This window comes from Cupressus sempervirens, chromosome 7 (assembly GCF_028749045.1).
Source record: "Cupressus sempervirens isolate cs-2001-9-10 chromosome 7, ASM2874904v1, whole genome shotgun sequence".
Lineage (NCBI taxonomy): Eukaryota > Viridiplantae > Streptophyta > Pinopsida > Cupressales > Cupressaceae > Cupressus > Cupressus sempervirens.
In genome coordinates this window covers 821105287-821123830 of record NC_143124.1, presented here as the reverse complement: position 1 = coordinate 821123830, position 18544 = coordinate 821105287, and the positions used below count along the sequence as shown (strand labels likewise).

Sequence of the window (18544 nt, the reverse complement as noted above, 5' to 3'; positions counted from 1 at the left end):
TTTAGAGGCTTTTTTCATTGATTCGACCCCAAGGGGTTTCTATTTAGTCTTTTGGACTATCTTTGTTTTTGGAGTTCTGATTATGTAGCGAAGAGATTGTGTGACATTCTTGTGTCCTTGTTATTTTTTGCATCTTTTGTAACTTGGTTTTTTGGATAGTAAATATCAATAACTGGATCATTTTAGGAAGATTTTTAAAGTCCTTTTCTTTTCTACAATTTTGTGTAAATGTGTGATAGATAAAGGCAATCAATGAGTTTTAGAATTCCTTTTGCTTCGTCTCACCTCTTATCAAATTGCAGAAATGTAAGTCTGTTTGTAGGTTGCATTGTGTGTCTATCGAATTGATTGAGATTATTAAGTGAATATCATCTTTTCCTTAACATTCTGTAATTTGAAGTTTTCAATGTGAAATAGTTTTGCAAGCCTTTACAGAATTGAAGTGTCTAAACATCAAAATAAGTTCTTCAAATAAGTAAGTCAGTTATATGTTTTTGTGTCAATATCTTTGGTGAATCACCTGTTAAGTTAAGATTTCAAGTTTTTTGTGAATTTTTTGCAACATCTTTTCCTTTTTCCTTGCTAAGTCCTAAGGAGCAAGTTAAGTGATTACCAAATAGGAACAAGCCTAGAATCCAGAGGTCTCATATTCATAATGGCATATCCCTAATGTAGAATTTGAGTCCCATGTTATGCCAGATTAAAACTTAAAAGTGATAGTAGAGTGCAGATTTGGTGCATAACAGTAACATGAAAATAGACTTGAAATGGGCTATTTTCTTAAAACATAAAAAACTATGGTCAAATCAACTCAAAATGAGTTAAAATTTTAAAATGGACCACAAATCCACTTAAAATATTAAATATAAATTTATATCGTGCCATTGCTAATAAAAAGCCCACTTTTCTGAGGTTTTTAATAAAAATATGCAGTTGACCTGGAAAAACCCACTTTTTCCCCTATGACTTGAGCTAGACAACTCTGATTTGGACCTAAGTTAGCTTGAATGGAGCATAATTCCAAGGTCTATTCACCTAAGACAAAAACAAGACCAAAATTTATTTACAATATAAAGAAAAACAAAGAAAAGACGTGAAAGTTCACCAAAATTGAGTGTTTGTATTGTGAGAAGGAAAACTCTTACCAACAAACAATTGGGGATAATCTCAAAGGAAATCTACTAAAAAACAAAGAGGATGTGCCTATGAATCCATGAGAAAATTGTGTAGGGTTGCCTCAATTTTGTGATGTTAAAATTTAGGAAAACAAATATGTACTCCAATTCCACTCAGATAAGAATAATTTGCAATTGTTGAGTTAGCATACAACATACACATTCCGTATTTCATTTCGATATGATAACATTATGATCAAATGAAAAACAATTTTTATTTTTTTCAAAATGATAGATACTTGGGAGAGAACTTTAATTGCAAGAGGCTGTAAGAAAATAAAGTGTTGACCATGTATATACCACCATTTATTAGCATCCATCCTATATTGAGCATGAAGAGTGGCAGTGTTATGATTTGGTAGATTTAAATTGAGAAAACTTAGTGAGGACAATATTTCGAGTTTCACCATCATCATATATCTTTGTCAATGCATCCTTGTAACTAGAAGCAACCTCTTCACCTCTATATGGTGCCACCTTGCTTGGTTGTGAAACTGTCTCTTGGCTATAAAAACTTGGTGAGAAAGCATATGCCAAGAGATGGAAGGGGGATGCCATCTTGTTCCAACAATCATCAATAATCTTTTCCACAACTTTGAAAAATGTATTTGCATTTTTCTTTTTCCACTATTTTTGTGTTTATGTGCTCCACCATGGTGTCCATGACATCATAAAGTTTACCCAAACATAGGTAATCAATGTTTGCTAACCTAATCATGCTTATGATGGGCTCAATGAATTTCAAAACATATTGAGCTTGATCCCATCATTTGTCATCAAGGATCAATGCTTTTACTTTTTAGGCTCTTTTTGTGTTTGATTGCCTCCTTACACTCCACAAACTATTATGGGACTCGAGGCCTCTTACACCTTCACAAGTCATCTTAAGACTATTGTGTGAGATGCAAATCATGTTTTAGAAGGTTGTGATGACATAGAACATACATGTCATATATCATGTGATGATTAGTCAAGAACATTTGTACGTCCTTAGCCTCTATGTAAATTTTATTGACTCATTCAATTTGAGTGTCAATCTTTTGCATGATTTAATTGAGTTTGTGGAATGTACGTGGGGTCCAATGTGATTATATGTGGTATCCATTGTAGCCCTACCTGCCCTATAGTTTTTAGCATTGTCTGTTATGACTCAGACAACATTTGCAACCCCCACCGTCTCAATTGATTCCATGAGGATTGGCAATGAAACTTGCATCTTCCACTTGTCCCACAATCCATTGCCTTCAGGAACGTCACCCCTTTAGGTGACACTTCTTAACATTGATCAAAGGCACATTCTTGAATTATTTCCATCCATTAGAAATGATAGACACACATGTTTTCACCATGTATCCTTGACCACTCTCATTTGTGACTCTCCCAAGGCTTTCACCTTCAACGATAAGGTGGTTCACACCTTTTCATAACCAAGCCTAACATAAATAAGAGGTGTATTGTAAAGGGTGGTCACCATCTCTTGCCAAAAAGCCCACTCACATATAAGAAACGAGTAATACTTTGATCAACAACCTCTCTAACAATTTTTTAAGAAACTCTTCTAAAACATGGTATGTTGCGTGAGAGATGATTATCTATAAATTCAAGAAAAAGAAAATTAGGTGTGCCTTATTGATATTGGATGGATCAAGTGAAGCATTGATGATTTATCGAAAGGTAGCCCAAGTTAAGTGGGAGAAAATATTCATGTAATGTTCTCACTTTTACACCTTTTTGTTAGTCCCTTTTTTGGGTTTTCATTAAATCTTCTAATGTTTTGGGAGGGTTCAAAGGTTTTTGGTGATCTTAGTTCTTAGTTTTAGTGGGTTTCCACATTAATTGCTATTATTAGTAAGTGTTTGCATGGCACTAATCTTTCTAGGTTTTTCTAGTTGTGTTTTTGTTGGTCCTTAGAGAATACTGCTATTTATATAATGCAATTACATACCATCAATATTATCGGGTTTTTCTAGGTCTGTTCTTTTCAGTCTTGAAAGGAAACTGCTTTTTATAGTTAGTGGTTGCATGACACCAATCTTTTTGGAATTTTTCTCTTTGATCCTTGAAGAATGGTGATATTTGTAGTAATCTGTTGTACGGCACCAATATTTCTAAGTTCTTTTGGCTTAATTCTCTTTGGTTCTCAGAGAACGTGTTATTTATAGTATGTTCTTGTGTTCACATCAATTAGCATTTGTTAGCTTCAGTTAGTTCCAGCATGTTTGATTCCCTATTTTTGGTGTCTTGGCAAGTTTCTATAAGGTGTAGAAATTATTTTATTAGTTTCACTTAAGTGTTTTCAAAAGGACTTGTTAATATTTAAGTGAGAATTGTTTTATAAAGTATGTCTCAAAAAGGGCATGCTTAGGTAGGAGACATAAGTTGTGTTAAATGCCATTTGAGGGCTTTTATGAGGCAATACTCTTTTTGAATATTCACATTTTTCCTATTTTCTTCATCCAAGTCTATATAATGGGATTTTTGGTCTCATTCTTTCATTCTACTTATGCTTATGCACACATAACAAGATGTTGTGAATGGACTTGAAGAGTTCTTTAGATTGTTGGTTACAAAAACACTCTTTAGTCAACCTTGTTTTAGTTCTAAAAGATTCATTCTGGCTGATTGTTGATTTTCAGATTGAGTTTTCAAAGTTTGGCTCAAAGTTTGTTGATAATGGTTTGGTAAGGCTGAAGATTTATGAAAGCATTTGATTCAAGTATTCAGATTTTTGGTGTCTTCAATGATTTTTGGCATGTACTATGAGTTTCAAGCAATGAAACTCGAGGAGGCATCCCTAAACCTAAACCTCCCTGTTCTCGAGACATGAAGTCCCCAAGACATGGGGACAATGCTCCCAAGTTTCCCAGTGCCATCCATTTGCTGTCCAAACGTGGGAATGTCCTCGCATTCTTGGACCGGTGGGAGGATACACATGCATCCCTTGACTGTTTCGGGAATGTCTAGGCTTTCTGTAGTAGTTGGCAACTTTTGGAGTATTTTAAATATATGCATGTTTTCAAATTTGATTTAGGGTTGCTTTCAACCCCTTATTGTATGTGGAGCCCATCTAATCCAAACTTCATTCTTACAATTTCATTTCTCTTTGTTTGGGGGAGTGAAAGGAGTGACAAGAGCAAAGAAAGGATGGATAGGTACATTTTCTTTTTTTAATGTGATTAGAGTGCATCACCTCTGATGGATACTTTGATTTTGCTGAATATTTAAGGTAATTTGTTCTATGCCCTATATTTAGTAACAATTCGAAAATCTAGCCTTTTCTTCCTTGGCAGTAGACTTGGAAATACCCTCGTAGTTTCTTTTATTCCATCCTTAATTGCTTTCTATGTTTGTCAAAAATACATCTAGTTGTGCTATTGTGGATTAGAAATCCATGTAAAATGTTGCATGTTCAGACCAATTGGCCCCCCCACATGATTTTTCTGTTTTAAATCCCAGAGCCTACTGCTGAACCCAATCAAGTTGAATTCTAAATTGGAACCATAAGACTACACGTGAACTGCTTATTAAATTACTTGCTGGTTCAAATTGTTATTGGGTAGTGGTTGCTTATGTATCACAATCTATGAAGCGCTTTGGTTAACTGAGTTTCAGAAACATGTAAAAACATTGTTGCTGTCATTTACCTTATTTACTACAAGCAATACATATAATGCTGGAAGCTATGTTTATAAACTTTAAAGTAATTTCGAGATTCAAATTGTTGAACAAAAGCAAATGGTCATTTTCAACTTATGCTACCTGTTTGTAAGTGGAATTTCAACAATAATAGTTATGGTGTTGATAGTTGGATAAAGGACAGGTGATTACATGCATGGATGTTTTCTTTGAATTTTAGAATAATATTGATTTCTGTTCTGGTACACAGACCTCGAGAGAACTTTTTGCGGGGATTGAGAAAACAATGCCAAAAGACATCTTTGGCTAAAGATGTAGATAACATGGCAACAGAAAGAAATTCTTCTGCTGCACAGACAAAGATCCAAGATACTGCTCAGAAAGACCTTTCTGCAGTTGCCAAGACTAATGAAAGTAATATTAGAGTTGGAAAGGGTTTACTTGGGGAGAGTTCTAAAGCTATAATTAGTGGGATGGAAACAACATCTGTTTTGATCCCTCTTAAACCCTCAAAAAATCTTCCTATGTTGCAGATTTCCAGGTGCCACCTAAAACCTTAATTTTTATTATAGTTATCTCTAAACCCGAGCACTTGCCTTATTTTCAGTAAAGCTTAAATCTTGGCTTAATGCAGGCTCCAATTAGCAAATGGAAAACCAAATACTGTCTTGAAGCAGACGAATGAAAGACTGTCTTCTTCAAAGCCATCAATATTCCTTTCTCCCAAGAGGCTCCTTACCAAGAAGATCATTCCTTTAACAGAGCTGAAAAATACACCATCATCTCCTCTGCCCCTACTGAAAAGAAAACCAATGGAGGTGTGCTTTAATATATCTTATTTTAGAAATGCCTATTTGTATAGGAAAAATTATTTGAAGAAATTAAAGTAGATTGGAATTATAATATATATACATGTAATATTGTAAGTATAGCGTTAATGTATTGTGCATATAATTTTTGTCTGCTATCTAGATTACCTGTATTCACACTGGACATTGAATGTATATTCCTCAACATTGTATTGATTTTCTCCTTTTCATTATGATTAATATTCTAGGTTCAAATTTTCAGATTTGATATGGTTAATTTATCAATTTCATTCTCATGGTTGTGATAGCCGTCTCTAGGAAACTTTGAGTTGCTTCATGCTATGTAAAAAACTAAAAGGACTCTAGGGGAACCCTCTAGAATTATACACTAATACAGGTTCTGTTGTTGAGTTTCCATCATTCTTCAAACTATACAAGTACTATGGTTTGCTTTCTATATCTCATATCTCTTATGATGGCATATAACCTTTAGAGCTGCAAACTTAAAAAAGAGCATTGCAGGGAGTTATGAGTTTTCAGAATGACTGGTACGGGGCACTAAAACCAAGAAGTCGTCTGTAAAAATCCTGTTATCACCAATGATGCTAATTTGAGTTTGAGATAGGTTATCACTTTTGAGAAATCAGACTGCTGGATTGCATTTACAATACAAATCATTTAATATACCAGCTTGGTTCTCTTCTAGAATTGCTTCTTTTGTCTTCATCTAAAACAATTACAGGGAAGTTCTCTCATTGACAGTGCACAATACAATTTGACATAACAATGGGAAGAGCAAAAATAAACCCTTCTACTGAGCATTGGATTATCTTTTCTATAAAGCACAATGATGACTCACACTCAAGGTATAGATTCTCTGGTCTTTATATCATTCCAAGGAAATATACCCTTGTGTACTTGTTGATGATTCTCACAAAAAGCAATCCTGCAGCACGCAAATGTACATAAGTAGTCATCCATAATTGATCAATATTTGTATCTTAGTGATTGAAGAAAAATAGTTTTGTCTCGCCTTTCCATCCACACTCTCATTTTATTGTTGTTCTCAACAGCTGGTTGTGCTGAATGGTCCTAAACACAATGCTGCTTAGGAGGCCACAAATTCCTTCTGAAACAACCATCTTAGATGGATCCTAGGTTCAGAAAAGCCATAAAATTGGCATATCTTGTTTATTCTAGCATGGATAACTTGTTTTGTTTTCTAATTATTGGTGAAGATAGTATTTTAATGAAAAGTTATTTGTAGTTACGAACTATTGTTGTCTTTACATAGAGCTGTGGGTGCAGAAGTGCACTGCATTGTGTAAGACCAGTTCTGCTATGAATTGTTCCATTTATTTGTATACTTTTGCATTGATATTGTAGAATAAAAGTAGTTTGTGGTCTGACAACATTGCCTATGTGTGTTTACCGTACTGGGTAAAGAAATCAACGCACAGACAATAGATATGAATAGCAGAACTTCTTATTATTATTCGCATATGCCAAACAGTACATTATGCTCCATAAGATCTAATCATTACAATGCTTCCTGAAGGGGGTATAAATACTTTCCGAAGAACTTTCCCGAAAGAGTCCATCGGCCACATACAACATGTCGCTACATAACAAGAACCTTCCCGAAGGGACCCGTCGGCTACATAACAAGAACCTTTCCGAAGGGACCTGTCGGCTGATACACAATTTCTACCAACGACATCATCCCCTCCAAAAAGAAAAGTCGTCTCCTGACGACTACAGAACAAAACTCAAACAACTAACTACAACAAGATAGATTTGCTACATCACTTTCACATTCGTTCTGTGCCTGCGCCAAACTAGTTTCCAAAACACAATATCTCCTAAGTCAAGCTGACCTTGATAGCCACCAATGCCGCTTTCTCTGCTTCCAACTCTGGGTCCACTGAGCCAAGTGCTGCTGAACTGCCTTCAACTGGATGATCAACTCCTCTCGAGCTCTCTCTACATCTACCAAGACAGCTTCACGGCCAACACCTACTCCAAGTGTAACACCCCTCTCGAAATGCTTGTTCTGTAGATCTTTCCACCTCTGGCACACTATGCCTGCAATAGCTGCAAGTTTCATTAACTGGTCACACTTCCCACGACTAATATCCGCAACGACTGGGGTTCCAGGGGGCAACGCCCCCGGCGGGGTTGAGGGGCAACGCCCCTCGTTGCCAAGACCACATTAACACTCTGAAACCCACACAAAACTGCATGGAACACACCATCTCTGTCATTTTCTGCCAATTCTACACTCTTTTTGGCAACCGCTGGTGCTTCCCCTTCCCTATGGCATCATCTGATACTCATTCTGAGCATTCTTGATTTGTCGATTTTTTTTTTTTTTTTTTCAAGAAAACCTCCTATCAACCTTCTGTGCTACCAATGTGCAGCTACACCATACATCCTGCCACCGTATCGACTCCTTCCTTATGCAATATCCTATAATGTCCTCCAAAGTCTGAATGCAATAACAGGTAGAAGCCGTACGCCAAAACCTATAGAATCAATTCGCCACGTTATGCAAAAACCGTATCCCATATTATGCAAAATCCGTACGCAACTGGAAGCTTTAAATTTGCAAATTCATATTGAAGCACACAGGGAGCTTATCCATTGAAATCCGTACTGTAGCAATATCCTTCCTCATCCTCAACTCTGTGAAAATTCGTACTATGACTACATAAAAGAAGCCGTACTCTGCTTGCTAAAACTCATGTGCTGGCCACTCGTTTAAAAATCCGTACATTACATTCTAAATTGCAATTTCTGTATGCTGCCTTTGCTTCCAACTTCCTCCAAATTCCGTACTCCGTACGGCCAAAATCCGTACAGTGCCAATGGCTTTCCCCCAAAAATCCGTACAGCACATGTAAAAATCTGTACTGATCAAACTCCCAAAAAATCCGTATGGTCACTACACTAAAAATCCGTACCATAACTTTTGTTACAAATTCGTACTGAGATACCTTACGGTAATTTCAATAAAGTCCGTACGGTGCATGGTTAAAATAGCTAAAAATCTGTACATTCATGTGTGAAGGAAACTGTACAATTTTATGCCAATTCCAGACTTAATATAAAATTCCGTACGCTCTTGCTAGACTGAAAAATCCGTACGGTCTTTTTTTTTTTTCCCCTTGCTTTTTTTTTTTTTTTTTGCTAATAAAATTCCTGTCCTTATTGATCTTACATATGTACAATATTTACATATATACAGTACTTACAGTCATTATTTTTTCAGTTGTTCGTCCATGGAGGTGCGTTATTTCTTTCATGGTAGACATTCAACTTCGACCTATTCGTTGCGTTAGCCACTTCCTTTCCCTCTAGCATCCATAGTTTTATTGCTCTGTTATCGCCCACTTCCCGAATCTGGTACGGCCCGACCCATTTAATTTTGAACTTGCTTGGTTTGGTCTCATTCCGATCGTCGTACTTCAACACCCACTGTCTGAGTTGAAACCTGCTACTCCTATTCTGTGTCATCTCCATATCGTCCAATTTGTTGCCGAAGCTCGCTACCATGGACTCTGTCAGCTGCCCCTTCTGTCCGTCAATAACACATTCACTCTATACTGCTACAACTTTTATTGAACCCTTCCTCTTTGTTTCCTGTGCAAACCGTATGATGTGTCTTCCTTGTTGCTGGCACCTTTCTGCTATATCTGTGGTTCGACGTAATGCTTTCTTCCTGCGCGGTTGTACAGTGGAATATTTCCTCCTTTCGAGTTCGTACTATATGTTCTTTCCTTCAGCTTTAGTCATACCTGCGTTTCCTTCTTCGGCTTCTCTATGTTGCTTCGAACATTCGTTTCCTCCTTCGGCTTCTCCATGTTCCTTTGGACATTCATTTCTTTCTTCGACTTCTTTGTATTCCTTCGGACATTCATTTCCTTCTTTCTTACCTTTGTCGACTCTTAACATATTACAGCTCGGAAAGAGCTCATAGTCCTCTATTTGCCAGTGGTAAAGACCGTTCACTGAATCCAGATCATCGTCTGTCAATCCTCCTTCCAACCGCAAGTCTCCCTCCTAATTTGGTTCCATATTCTGCCTCCTTTCATCATCTTCTCCTTCGGAATCTGACAATAGGGCTTCTTCCCCGACGATTTGAGTGTGCAGATCGATGACATACTTTTGGCCTTTGCTTTCAAGTGATAAAGTATTTTTCTTCCAATTGTGTTTTGCCTTGGCTTGTATCAACCACCCCCGGCCCAAAATGGCATCATATCCTCTCCGCTTTAGTGGGATCACAACGAAATCCAACAAGAATGGTTGTGTTCCAATCGTCACTGGTTGTGCTCTCAGGACTCCCAATGGCTTAATTCCATGTTGATCGGGCATTAGCAGCTAGAATGTAGGCGGCCATAATGTCGGCTGTCCCAACCTTTTCCAGGTGTCTTCAGGCAACACATTGACACTAGACCCTCCGTCCACAATCGTTTTCGTCAATACAATCCTGAGAATTCCCATTTTGACAACTGCCGGATGGCGTCCGGATGAGAGGGCTAACAGCATCGGTTCTTCTACACTTGCGCCACTTTCCTTCTCCTTTTTGTCCGCTGTACTTGCTCCACTTTCTTGCTCCCTTCCATTTTCTCCTGGTAGTTTAGCAGTGGGAACAATGTTTGTGAGTGCTGATCGGAGCTGAGGCATAGTGAGCAACAGATCATTTATCCTGATGGGTACCTCGGCTTTCAATATTTTTCGTACAATGTTTTGTTCTGCGCAGTTCTGTACGGAGGTACCCTGTGTGTCCTTCAGGTGTGTCGTTTCTACTTGCATTGCTCTCTGGATCTCTGTGCGGGCTTCCTCCTGTCTCTTCTTTTCCTCCATTGGATCAGGGTAGAGTTTCGCCTGTTTCCGAGTGATTGCCAGAACTTCTTCCTTGTCCATCTCGATAGTAATCAAGTTTACTCTGGACTTTGGGCACTTAGCATCGTCATGATAGCCAGGTCCACACCATCGGCATAGCAACTTTGGTGTGTTCGCCGTTGTGCACTCTCGGGCAAAGTGACCCCACAGATTGCATGCGCGACATTGAACTATTGGCCGACCATTCGCATCATACTGAATTCGACTCCTTCCGCCATTATTGTTGTTGCCGCTATTGTTGTTGTTTTGCCCTCTGCTATTATTCCTGTACCCACCCGAAGTGGCACCATCAATGTTTGCATTTCCGTTCCCTCCTGACGTGGAAGCTGCCTGTGTAAGAAGCACCTGCGGAGATCCTCTAGTTTTCATGTTAAAGGGGCATTCCTTTGTCGAATGGCCCATGATCTGACAATTGTCGTAGAATTGATTCTTTGGACATGATCCTTTAGTATGACCGTTGGTTTTACACTCTGTGCACCACAACTCACTGCTTTTTGTCTCCTTTTGCATATTTTTAAACTCCATCATTCGGATCATGTCGTTCTGTAGGGCACGAACCTTCTTGCTACTGCCTTCATTGTCGCTGCTATCTTCTCCAGAAGGCTCATCATCATCCAAATTAGATGAGCTAGTCTTCTTCTTCTTTCTTGTCTTCTGCTCACTTTCGAGGTTCAATGCTCTGTTATAAGCTTTCGTGTATGATGACAACGGCACAATTTTCATTTTCTTCCGCAAGTTTGGGCGTAGACCTTCCACGAACCACCTTTTCTGAAGTCCATCCGCCAGCTTATTTTCTATTTTGTTTATCAAATCTTTTAATTTCCTGGCATAGACACAGACAGTTTCATTCTTCCCTTGCTTAGTATTGAAGATCTCTGCTACAATTTCATTATCGTCACACAACAATTGAAATTCGGCCAAAAACTCCTTTTTAATGTTATTCCAACTGTCTAACTTCTGCAGATCTATACTAGTAAACTAGTCAATTGCCACGCCCTGTAGGGTGGCCGGAAATTGTCTCATCCAGTCGTCTTCATCAATTATCCCATTTTCCCTCCAAATCGTTTCACATGTTTTGCAATGTTGAATGGGATCGGTGGTACCATTGCCATCGAATTTCGGCAGTTTCTCTTTTGGTCCTGCCATCATTACTAGATGTTGTGGGTTTTGTTGTGTACCTGCGCTATTTTGCACTCCCGCGCTATTTTGAATACCTGCGCTATTCTGTACACCTGCACTATTCTGTACACCTGTGTTGTTTCCGATACTCGTGCTGTTTTCAACACTCACGTTGTTTTCGACACTCGCGCTATTTGGCGAAGAAGGGTTTTCCTCAACTGAAGCTATATGTTCCGGAAGTATATCTCGGACGAAGAGTTCACTCCACGCTCATGCTCCCTCAACACTTTGAGCCGTGCGAGTCGATCCCCTTCCGTCTAGATTCTCTTCCCTCGGTGTATGCAGGTTCAGAAACTCCTCCCTTGCTTCTTCCACCAAATCGAGCCATTTTCGAGTCTCTTCCAACAATTGTTCAGTGCTTCTGTGTCCGTCGGTAACTTGCTGAAATCTCCGTTTGCGTTCAGCCTGTTGTGCCAAAATTAAATTTTCCTGCGCGACGCGTATTTCGTCCTTTTCCTTCAACTTATTCTTATTCTTATTCAACTGATTCGGCATTTAGTCTTCATCCGTCTGTCTGTGTGCCAGGTCCATCGGGCGACGATGCCAAATGTTTACCGTACTGGGTAAAGAAATCAACTCACAGACAATAGACATGAATAACAGAACTTCTTATTATTATTCGCATATGCCAAACAGTACATTATGCTCCATAAGATCTGATCATTACAATGCTTCCCGAAGGGGGTATAAATACTTTCCGAATAACTTTCCCGAAGGAGTCCGTCGGCCACATACAACATGTCGCTACATAACAAGAACCTTCCCGAAGGGACCCGTCGGCTACATAACAAGAACCTTTCCGAAGGGACCCGTCGGCTGATACACAATTTCTACTAACGACAATGTGAAGTCAGATCAAACTTCAAAAGAATCAAAGTTTAATAGCTGTTGCTAATCACACAACAAAATGGAAGACTAGGAGGCAATGGCCTGCAATACAAGAACCATAAAAAGCACAAGAAAGAGAAAAGATCAGCTTACCAAGACACTAGTTTCTTGTGGAACTGTTCAGTTGAAGAGTCGAATCAAATAGAAACACAGTAACTGCAGCTTCCTTCTAGGGTAACCTGGTGGTGACTGAAATTGTTGATTGATTGTTAGGTAATCTAGCAAGGATCCTAGCAAGACAATTTTTACTTTGCAAGACCACCTTAAAAGAGATAGTGAAATACAACATACAGCACAACAATACAACTCAAGGTGCTGTTGGAATAAAAGAGGGAAGGAGAACTGATGGTGTATCCAATAGATGCAATGGCCTGCAATACAAGAACCATAAAAAGCACAAGAAAGAGAAAAGATCAGCTTACCAAGACACTAGTTTCTTGTGGAACTGTTCAGTTGAAGAGTCGAATCAAATAGAAACACAGTAACTGCAGCTTCCTTCTAGGGTAACCTGGTGGTGACTGAAATTGTTGATTGATTGTTAGGTAATCTAGCAAGGATCCTAGCAAGACAATTTTTACTTTGCAAGACCACCTTAAAAGAGATAGTGAAATACAACATACAGCACAACAATACAACTCAAGGTGCTGTTGGAATAAAAGAGGGAAGGAGAACTGATGGTGTATCCAATAGATTATTGTCATCCAGCTTGGATAATATTTAAGAACATAGTGTGTTCAAGGGGAAGATTCTGAAATGAGAAAATCTTTTAGATTGGTAGAAGAACAAGAATAAAGGAGGAGGCTACAGGAAGCAACTGACTATAAATCAATTTGTGTGATTTTGAAGCCAAAGTGAAAGTTAGGGCGTAAATCAAATCCAAGGCAAAAGATATAGTTGTGAACGAAACAATCTAAACATCCAATTGGCATAGGAGAATACTCCACCACTCATGGTTAAACAAGTAGATTGATGTAGCCAAGCAAATTCCCCTTCTTGGAGAAGGAAGTGCTGATCAAAGGCCTAGAGTTGAATTTTACTTGCAAAAACTCTAGATAAGGATCTAGATGAGCTATATCATTGTGGATTATTATAACAATTGTGCAAAAAAGAGATAGAGAGATATAAAACTAAAACAACAAGTGCATTTTTAATCAAGTTTCACATTGAATCTCATCCTTGATATTACTTGTACTTTTGCCTTTGCAATTCGCCTCTTTATGATAGGTATGATAGGTTGGAAATTCCCAATTAAGCTGGTAATGAACTTTGGTCCAGACCACTTGCAAATTTCTCCTCAAAAAATCATACCTTTTCCAGGTTGGAGATTAGCCATTAAGCTGGAAACAGTTCAAGGAGCTCAGAAATGAGACAAGGAGCTGGAAATGCTCCATGACTTAGCCATTTTGCACTTGATCTAGAAGTTAGCCATTTTGCACTTGATCTTGAACTTGGATCACTATACTTGATCAGAATTGAGAATTTTAGGTGGAATGACACTCCTTGAGGTCAGAATTTTCAGATTTTAGGTGGAAATCGACCTCTTGACTTCAAAACATTCGTCTCATCCTTAAAATTTGGCTTTTACTTAGTGAATATTCAATTGAACACCCATTTACCTTGGGTTTTTTATTCATTTCTTGTCACTTGAATGTTTTCAAATCTTCAAATATCATCTTTCTCTTAAGGGTGGAAATCGATCTTTTCTCTTGATCTTCAAATTCCACTTTCCATGCTCAACCTAGGATCTTCAACTATCTCTTATACCTTCTCATGTTTCAAGCGTACAAATTATTTTCAAGATGGTCAAGTTTTCCAACTGCCTAGGTTGGAAACGAAACAAGGAACTAGAAATGACTTTTATCTTGACCACTTGGATAGGTCAGAATTTTGCATTTAAGCTGGAAACACAACACTAGTGATCATAGAGATTTCAGTTTGTCTTTTCAAGGTAAGAGCTAATTGGACGAGTTATAGAGGTTCATATCATTCTTATTGGAGATCGGCATATTGATGAGCTCCCATCATCCTCTGTCATTGGGGGTACTTGCTGCTTCATTTGGGATGAGGTTCTTAGTTGAATAGATGTTGTTCTAATTTATAATAGCTGTATATGGTGGATTGTCATGACTGAGCATACACCCAGGATGATCATTTTTTACATTCCTTGGAGTTCATCAAATTTCAGATAAACATTCAACATTGGTGGCATGGCAAAAAACATTTATCTATCCAATTTTCATTGCTGTGAAAGTAAGACGATTTGGTATCCTAGCATGGGCATGCTTTTTGCGTTACTTATGTGGGATCAGGGTTGAGTGCTTCACAATTCTAGGCATAGTGATGTTTACATTAGAGTGGAGTAGCAAAAGCTTGATGGAGCAAAGCATAACACATGAAAAAGCATACTTGGGTACTAGATTAATTTGGGATCCAAGTATTGGTGGGAATGTTTGAGTGTCATATATTCCATACATATGAATGCTTGAAGACAAGAAATTTTTAGGAAGGGACGACTACAACGTCCCTTCAAAATTGACAAAGGGAATTAATAACTTATTAATTAATATCATCTATCTGCAATGTTGTCGGTAAAATAGTTGTTAACATGTGATCGGTGTCTCCAAAGGGGTTGGCAATTGGGTAGTTGGTTGGTCGTGAAGGTTCATTGAAACCCTTTGGCACTTTATATTCTATGTATTGAACCCAATCATTATCATTATGAATGGATTAATGTTGTCATTGAGTTTGAACATATGAATGTAAACATTTTCTCAGAATAATAAAGAAGTTGACAAGTTCTCTGATATTGTGTTGGTACTATGTTGTGTTGCATTAAATTAATATCCTTTCTATTCATTTTGTATGTTCTAAACTTTTCACTATACCAGAAAGCATTTGGCATTGTTGCCTTAAAAAGAATCTAGGAGTGAAGGAGTGGTACATGGCGAGGGACGCATAATAGGAGAACCCATTAACAAAGGAAGTAGCTACAATGAAGATGATGCATTCGAGTTGTTTGAGGGGGAAAGAGCATTGATGGTTGACTTCATCTCATTACTGTAAGTGTCAATAGAAACCCACATGCAGAGAGAGATTGCATAAGGACAAGTTCCCGAGAGCATAGTGTGGCACTCTCTTAGAGTAAGCTCTATTGTGGTTTGATTGATTAGTAGTCTCTTACGACCATTGGCACATGCATTCTTGGCCTTGCAGAATTCACGTGAGGAAGTCAACCGAGATAATGGATGCTAGTAAATCCTTTGAAGGTTTGAGAAAAATAGGCGGAGGGAAACAAAGGAAAAGGACAAGAGAAGAAGATGACAAGGCAACCCTTCAAAGAGGAGGAATTAATGCCAAATTTGTTGAACAAACAAAAACTAGAAAGAATACATAGACGAGTTTGAGGTTATTTAGAGGGCTAGGCGACTTGAGGAACAAGCAAAGCGTGAATTCGACCGAGGAGACTTGTGAAGAAGAAGCTATCGAAGAGAACTAGGTAGGCACCACAACAAGTGGACAAATCGGAGTTTGGGACTATGGTACGGAAAGAGGGTGACACATTGAAGGGAATGAAGTAAACGAAGAAGACATAGACCAAGACACACTATCAGAGGATACTAGAAGCCGGTTGAGAAACCTAACTCTTGCACTAAGAGAAGAGGCACACAAGGCTTGAGGGAGAGAAGGAGGTTGGGGACGGTGGTGCAAGGGATACTTGTGCAACCATGAGTGTCTGAAGGGCATAGCGACATGGTAACCGAAGTAACCTATCAAGCTCTAACACATTCTTTTCCAAAAACCACAATGCACTGACAATAACAAAAATTGTAGACATATCCCAAAAATAGAAAGCCAAAATTCACAGGTGATTGGAAGGAAGATCATGTGTGTCCTTGTAGTTAGAACTTGTGAAACCATCTAGTTTGTCGACAAGGTGGCAGACCAGGTTGAGTGGGCTAAGGCCGCTAAGCAATTCCCAACCACGTTGAGGGGAGTGGCGGTAGATTAGCACTCAAACATGGATAAAACCAAAGTCCCCATTGACTAAAATTTATAGTACCAAATAGGCCAAGGACGAGATTGTCAAAGCATACGATCAGAGGTTGAAGGAATTATTGGGCAAAATGGGCAGCCAACCAACAAATGGCCTAAAGTAGTGATTCATTGAAGGGTTGAGACCTGCACTGAAGAAGAAAATGAAAATTGTGCCTTTGCCATTGCACGTAGATGCCTACAATAGAGTAATGGACTTGGAACCAGTGTAACGGGACTCGCCGAGTCAGCCTCGGACTCGGCGAGTTAGAGGCAGAGTCCACCTTTTCGAGGCAGACTGCCTCTTGACTCGAACTCTGCCGAGTCTTGTCTGAGTCCTGCCTGACTCGGCGAGTCCCGATGCCAAGACTCTCGCCGGCGGGTAACAAGTAAAAAGGCAAAAAAAACATAAAATGCTTTGTTTAATTGGATTTTTTTGGTTTGTATAACATGTTATTGACCTAAAAAGGTCATTCCACCATTTGCTTGTGCTCACAAGAGAGAGGAAAGAGTTAGAGAAGAATATTGGGGTTTTGAGAGAGAAATCAACAAACCGGTTTGGTCTCCCGTATTGATTGCTAATGGTTTGTGCATCTTTCTAGCTTGCATTAAAGCATTGAGAGGAGCTTGAGGGAGCATTTGGAGGAGGTTTCTACAAACTTGCATTTCCATTGTTTGTGCAAATTTGAAGAGGTAAGCTACAAGTTGTTGTTGCATTTTTTGTGTTGTTTTATACTATGTTTTAAACTTTTACATTCATATTTTTTAAGTATTTTTACTTCTCATTTTGTTTACATTCATATTGCAGCAGGCTGACAGCGAACAGTAACTTATTGAAATTTGATATAATGTCTCAACAACAAGGTGAGGGAAGTAGAAATAGGCCTCCATTTAACCCTAATGCAGACCCAAGTGCAATAGCAAGGGATAGGGCTTGGAAACATGCCATCTCGGGGCACAAAAAGGGAGTTGTTACATGTTGGCATTGTGGTGTGGTATATAATGGGGGAGGAATAAATAGATTGAAGTATCACCTAGCACATATACCTAGACGTGATGCTAAAAAATGCAAAGATGTACTCCAAGATGTTATGTGAGACATTCAAACTCTTCTAGAGGAAAAACTGGAGCAAAAAGAATTGAAAAAGAAGCAACATGAAGAAATGGCACAACTAGCCGAAGCCCAACAGGGGTCTTCTAGTTTTCGCTCTCCATTATCCACTGCTCCACATACGGATACCACTGCTTCTACGAGTGTGAGCATTGGGCTTCGCATTCGTAAGCAAAAATCGACACTTGATTCTATGTTTGCTCCACGCACGGCTCCAGGTTCACAGCCATCGCTTGAGGGCATGGGTTGGAACAAGGATAAACATGATTATGCAAAATTGGCACTTGGGAACTTCTTCATCTACAACAACATTTCATTCAATGCAGCAAGGTAATTATTTATGTAAATTTAAATTTAAGTCTTCTCTTGCTTTCAAAGTTACAAGTTTCAGCTTTCAACTTTCAGCTTTCAATAATATGTTTATTTTGTTTATTTTAATTTGTATTTTGTTTTCAAATTTATTTATAATAGACTAATTTGTTTAACTTGAAATTTTATTCTATTTGTTTTAGGTCCCCTTATTGGCAAATTGGAATCGATGCTGTTGCTGTTTGTGGTCCGGGGTTCACAGCCCCTAGTGCTGAAGAGCTAGGAGGCCCTATTTTGAACCAAAGGGTGGCTGATGTACAAGTTGAAATCACAGAGCAGCGTGAGGTGTGGAAGAAAAAAGGTTGCACCATCATGACTGATGGTTGGACTGATAGAAGGAGTAGAACACCCCTCAACTTTCTTGTTTCTTCAACAGGTAAACTGTAATTGTACTTAGAGTCTTAGACATTAAAAATTTAGAAGTAGAACTTGTACTTAAG

General features: G+C 38.6%; 1 protein-coding gene across 2 annotated transcripts in view; it reads left to right on the top strand.

Moving 5' to 3' along the window:
• Window positions 1-18544, top strand: part of LOC149549921 (uncharacterized) — a 161776-nt gene that overhangs the window by 99559 nt on the left and 43673 nt on the right. For both annotated transcript variants that reach the window (XM_089793144.1, XM_089793145.1), the window contains 2 exons: window positions 5062-5352; window positions 5446-5629. In XM_089793144.1, coding sequence (XP_089649270.1) covers window positions 5062-5352; window positions 5446-5629 — 475 coding nt within the window. The remainder of the gene's footprint in view (window positions 1-5061; window positions 5353-5445; window positions 5630-18544) is intronic.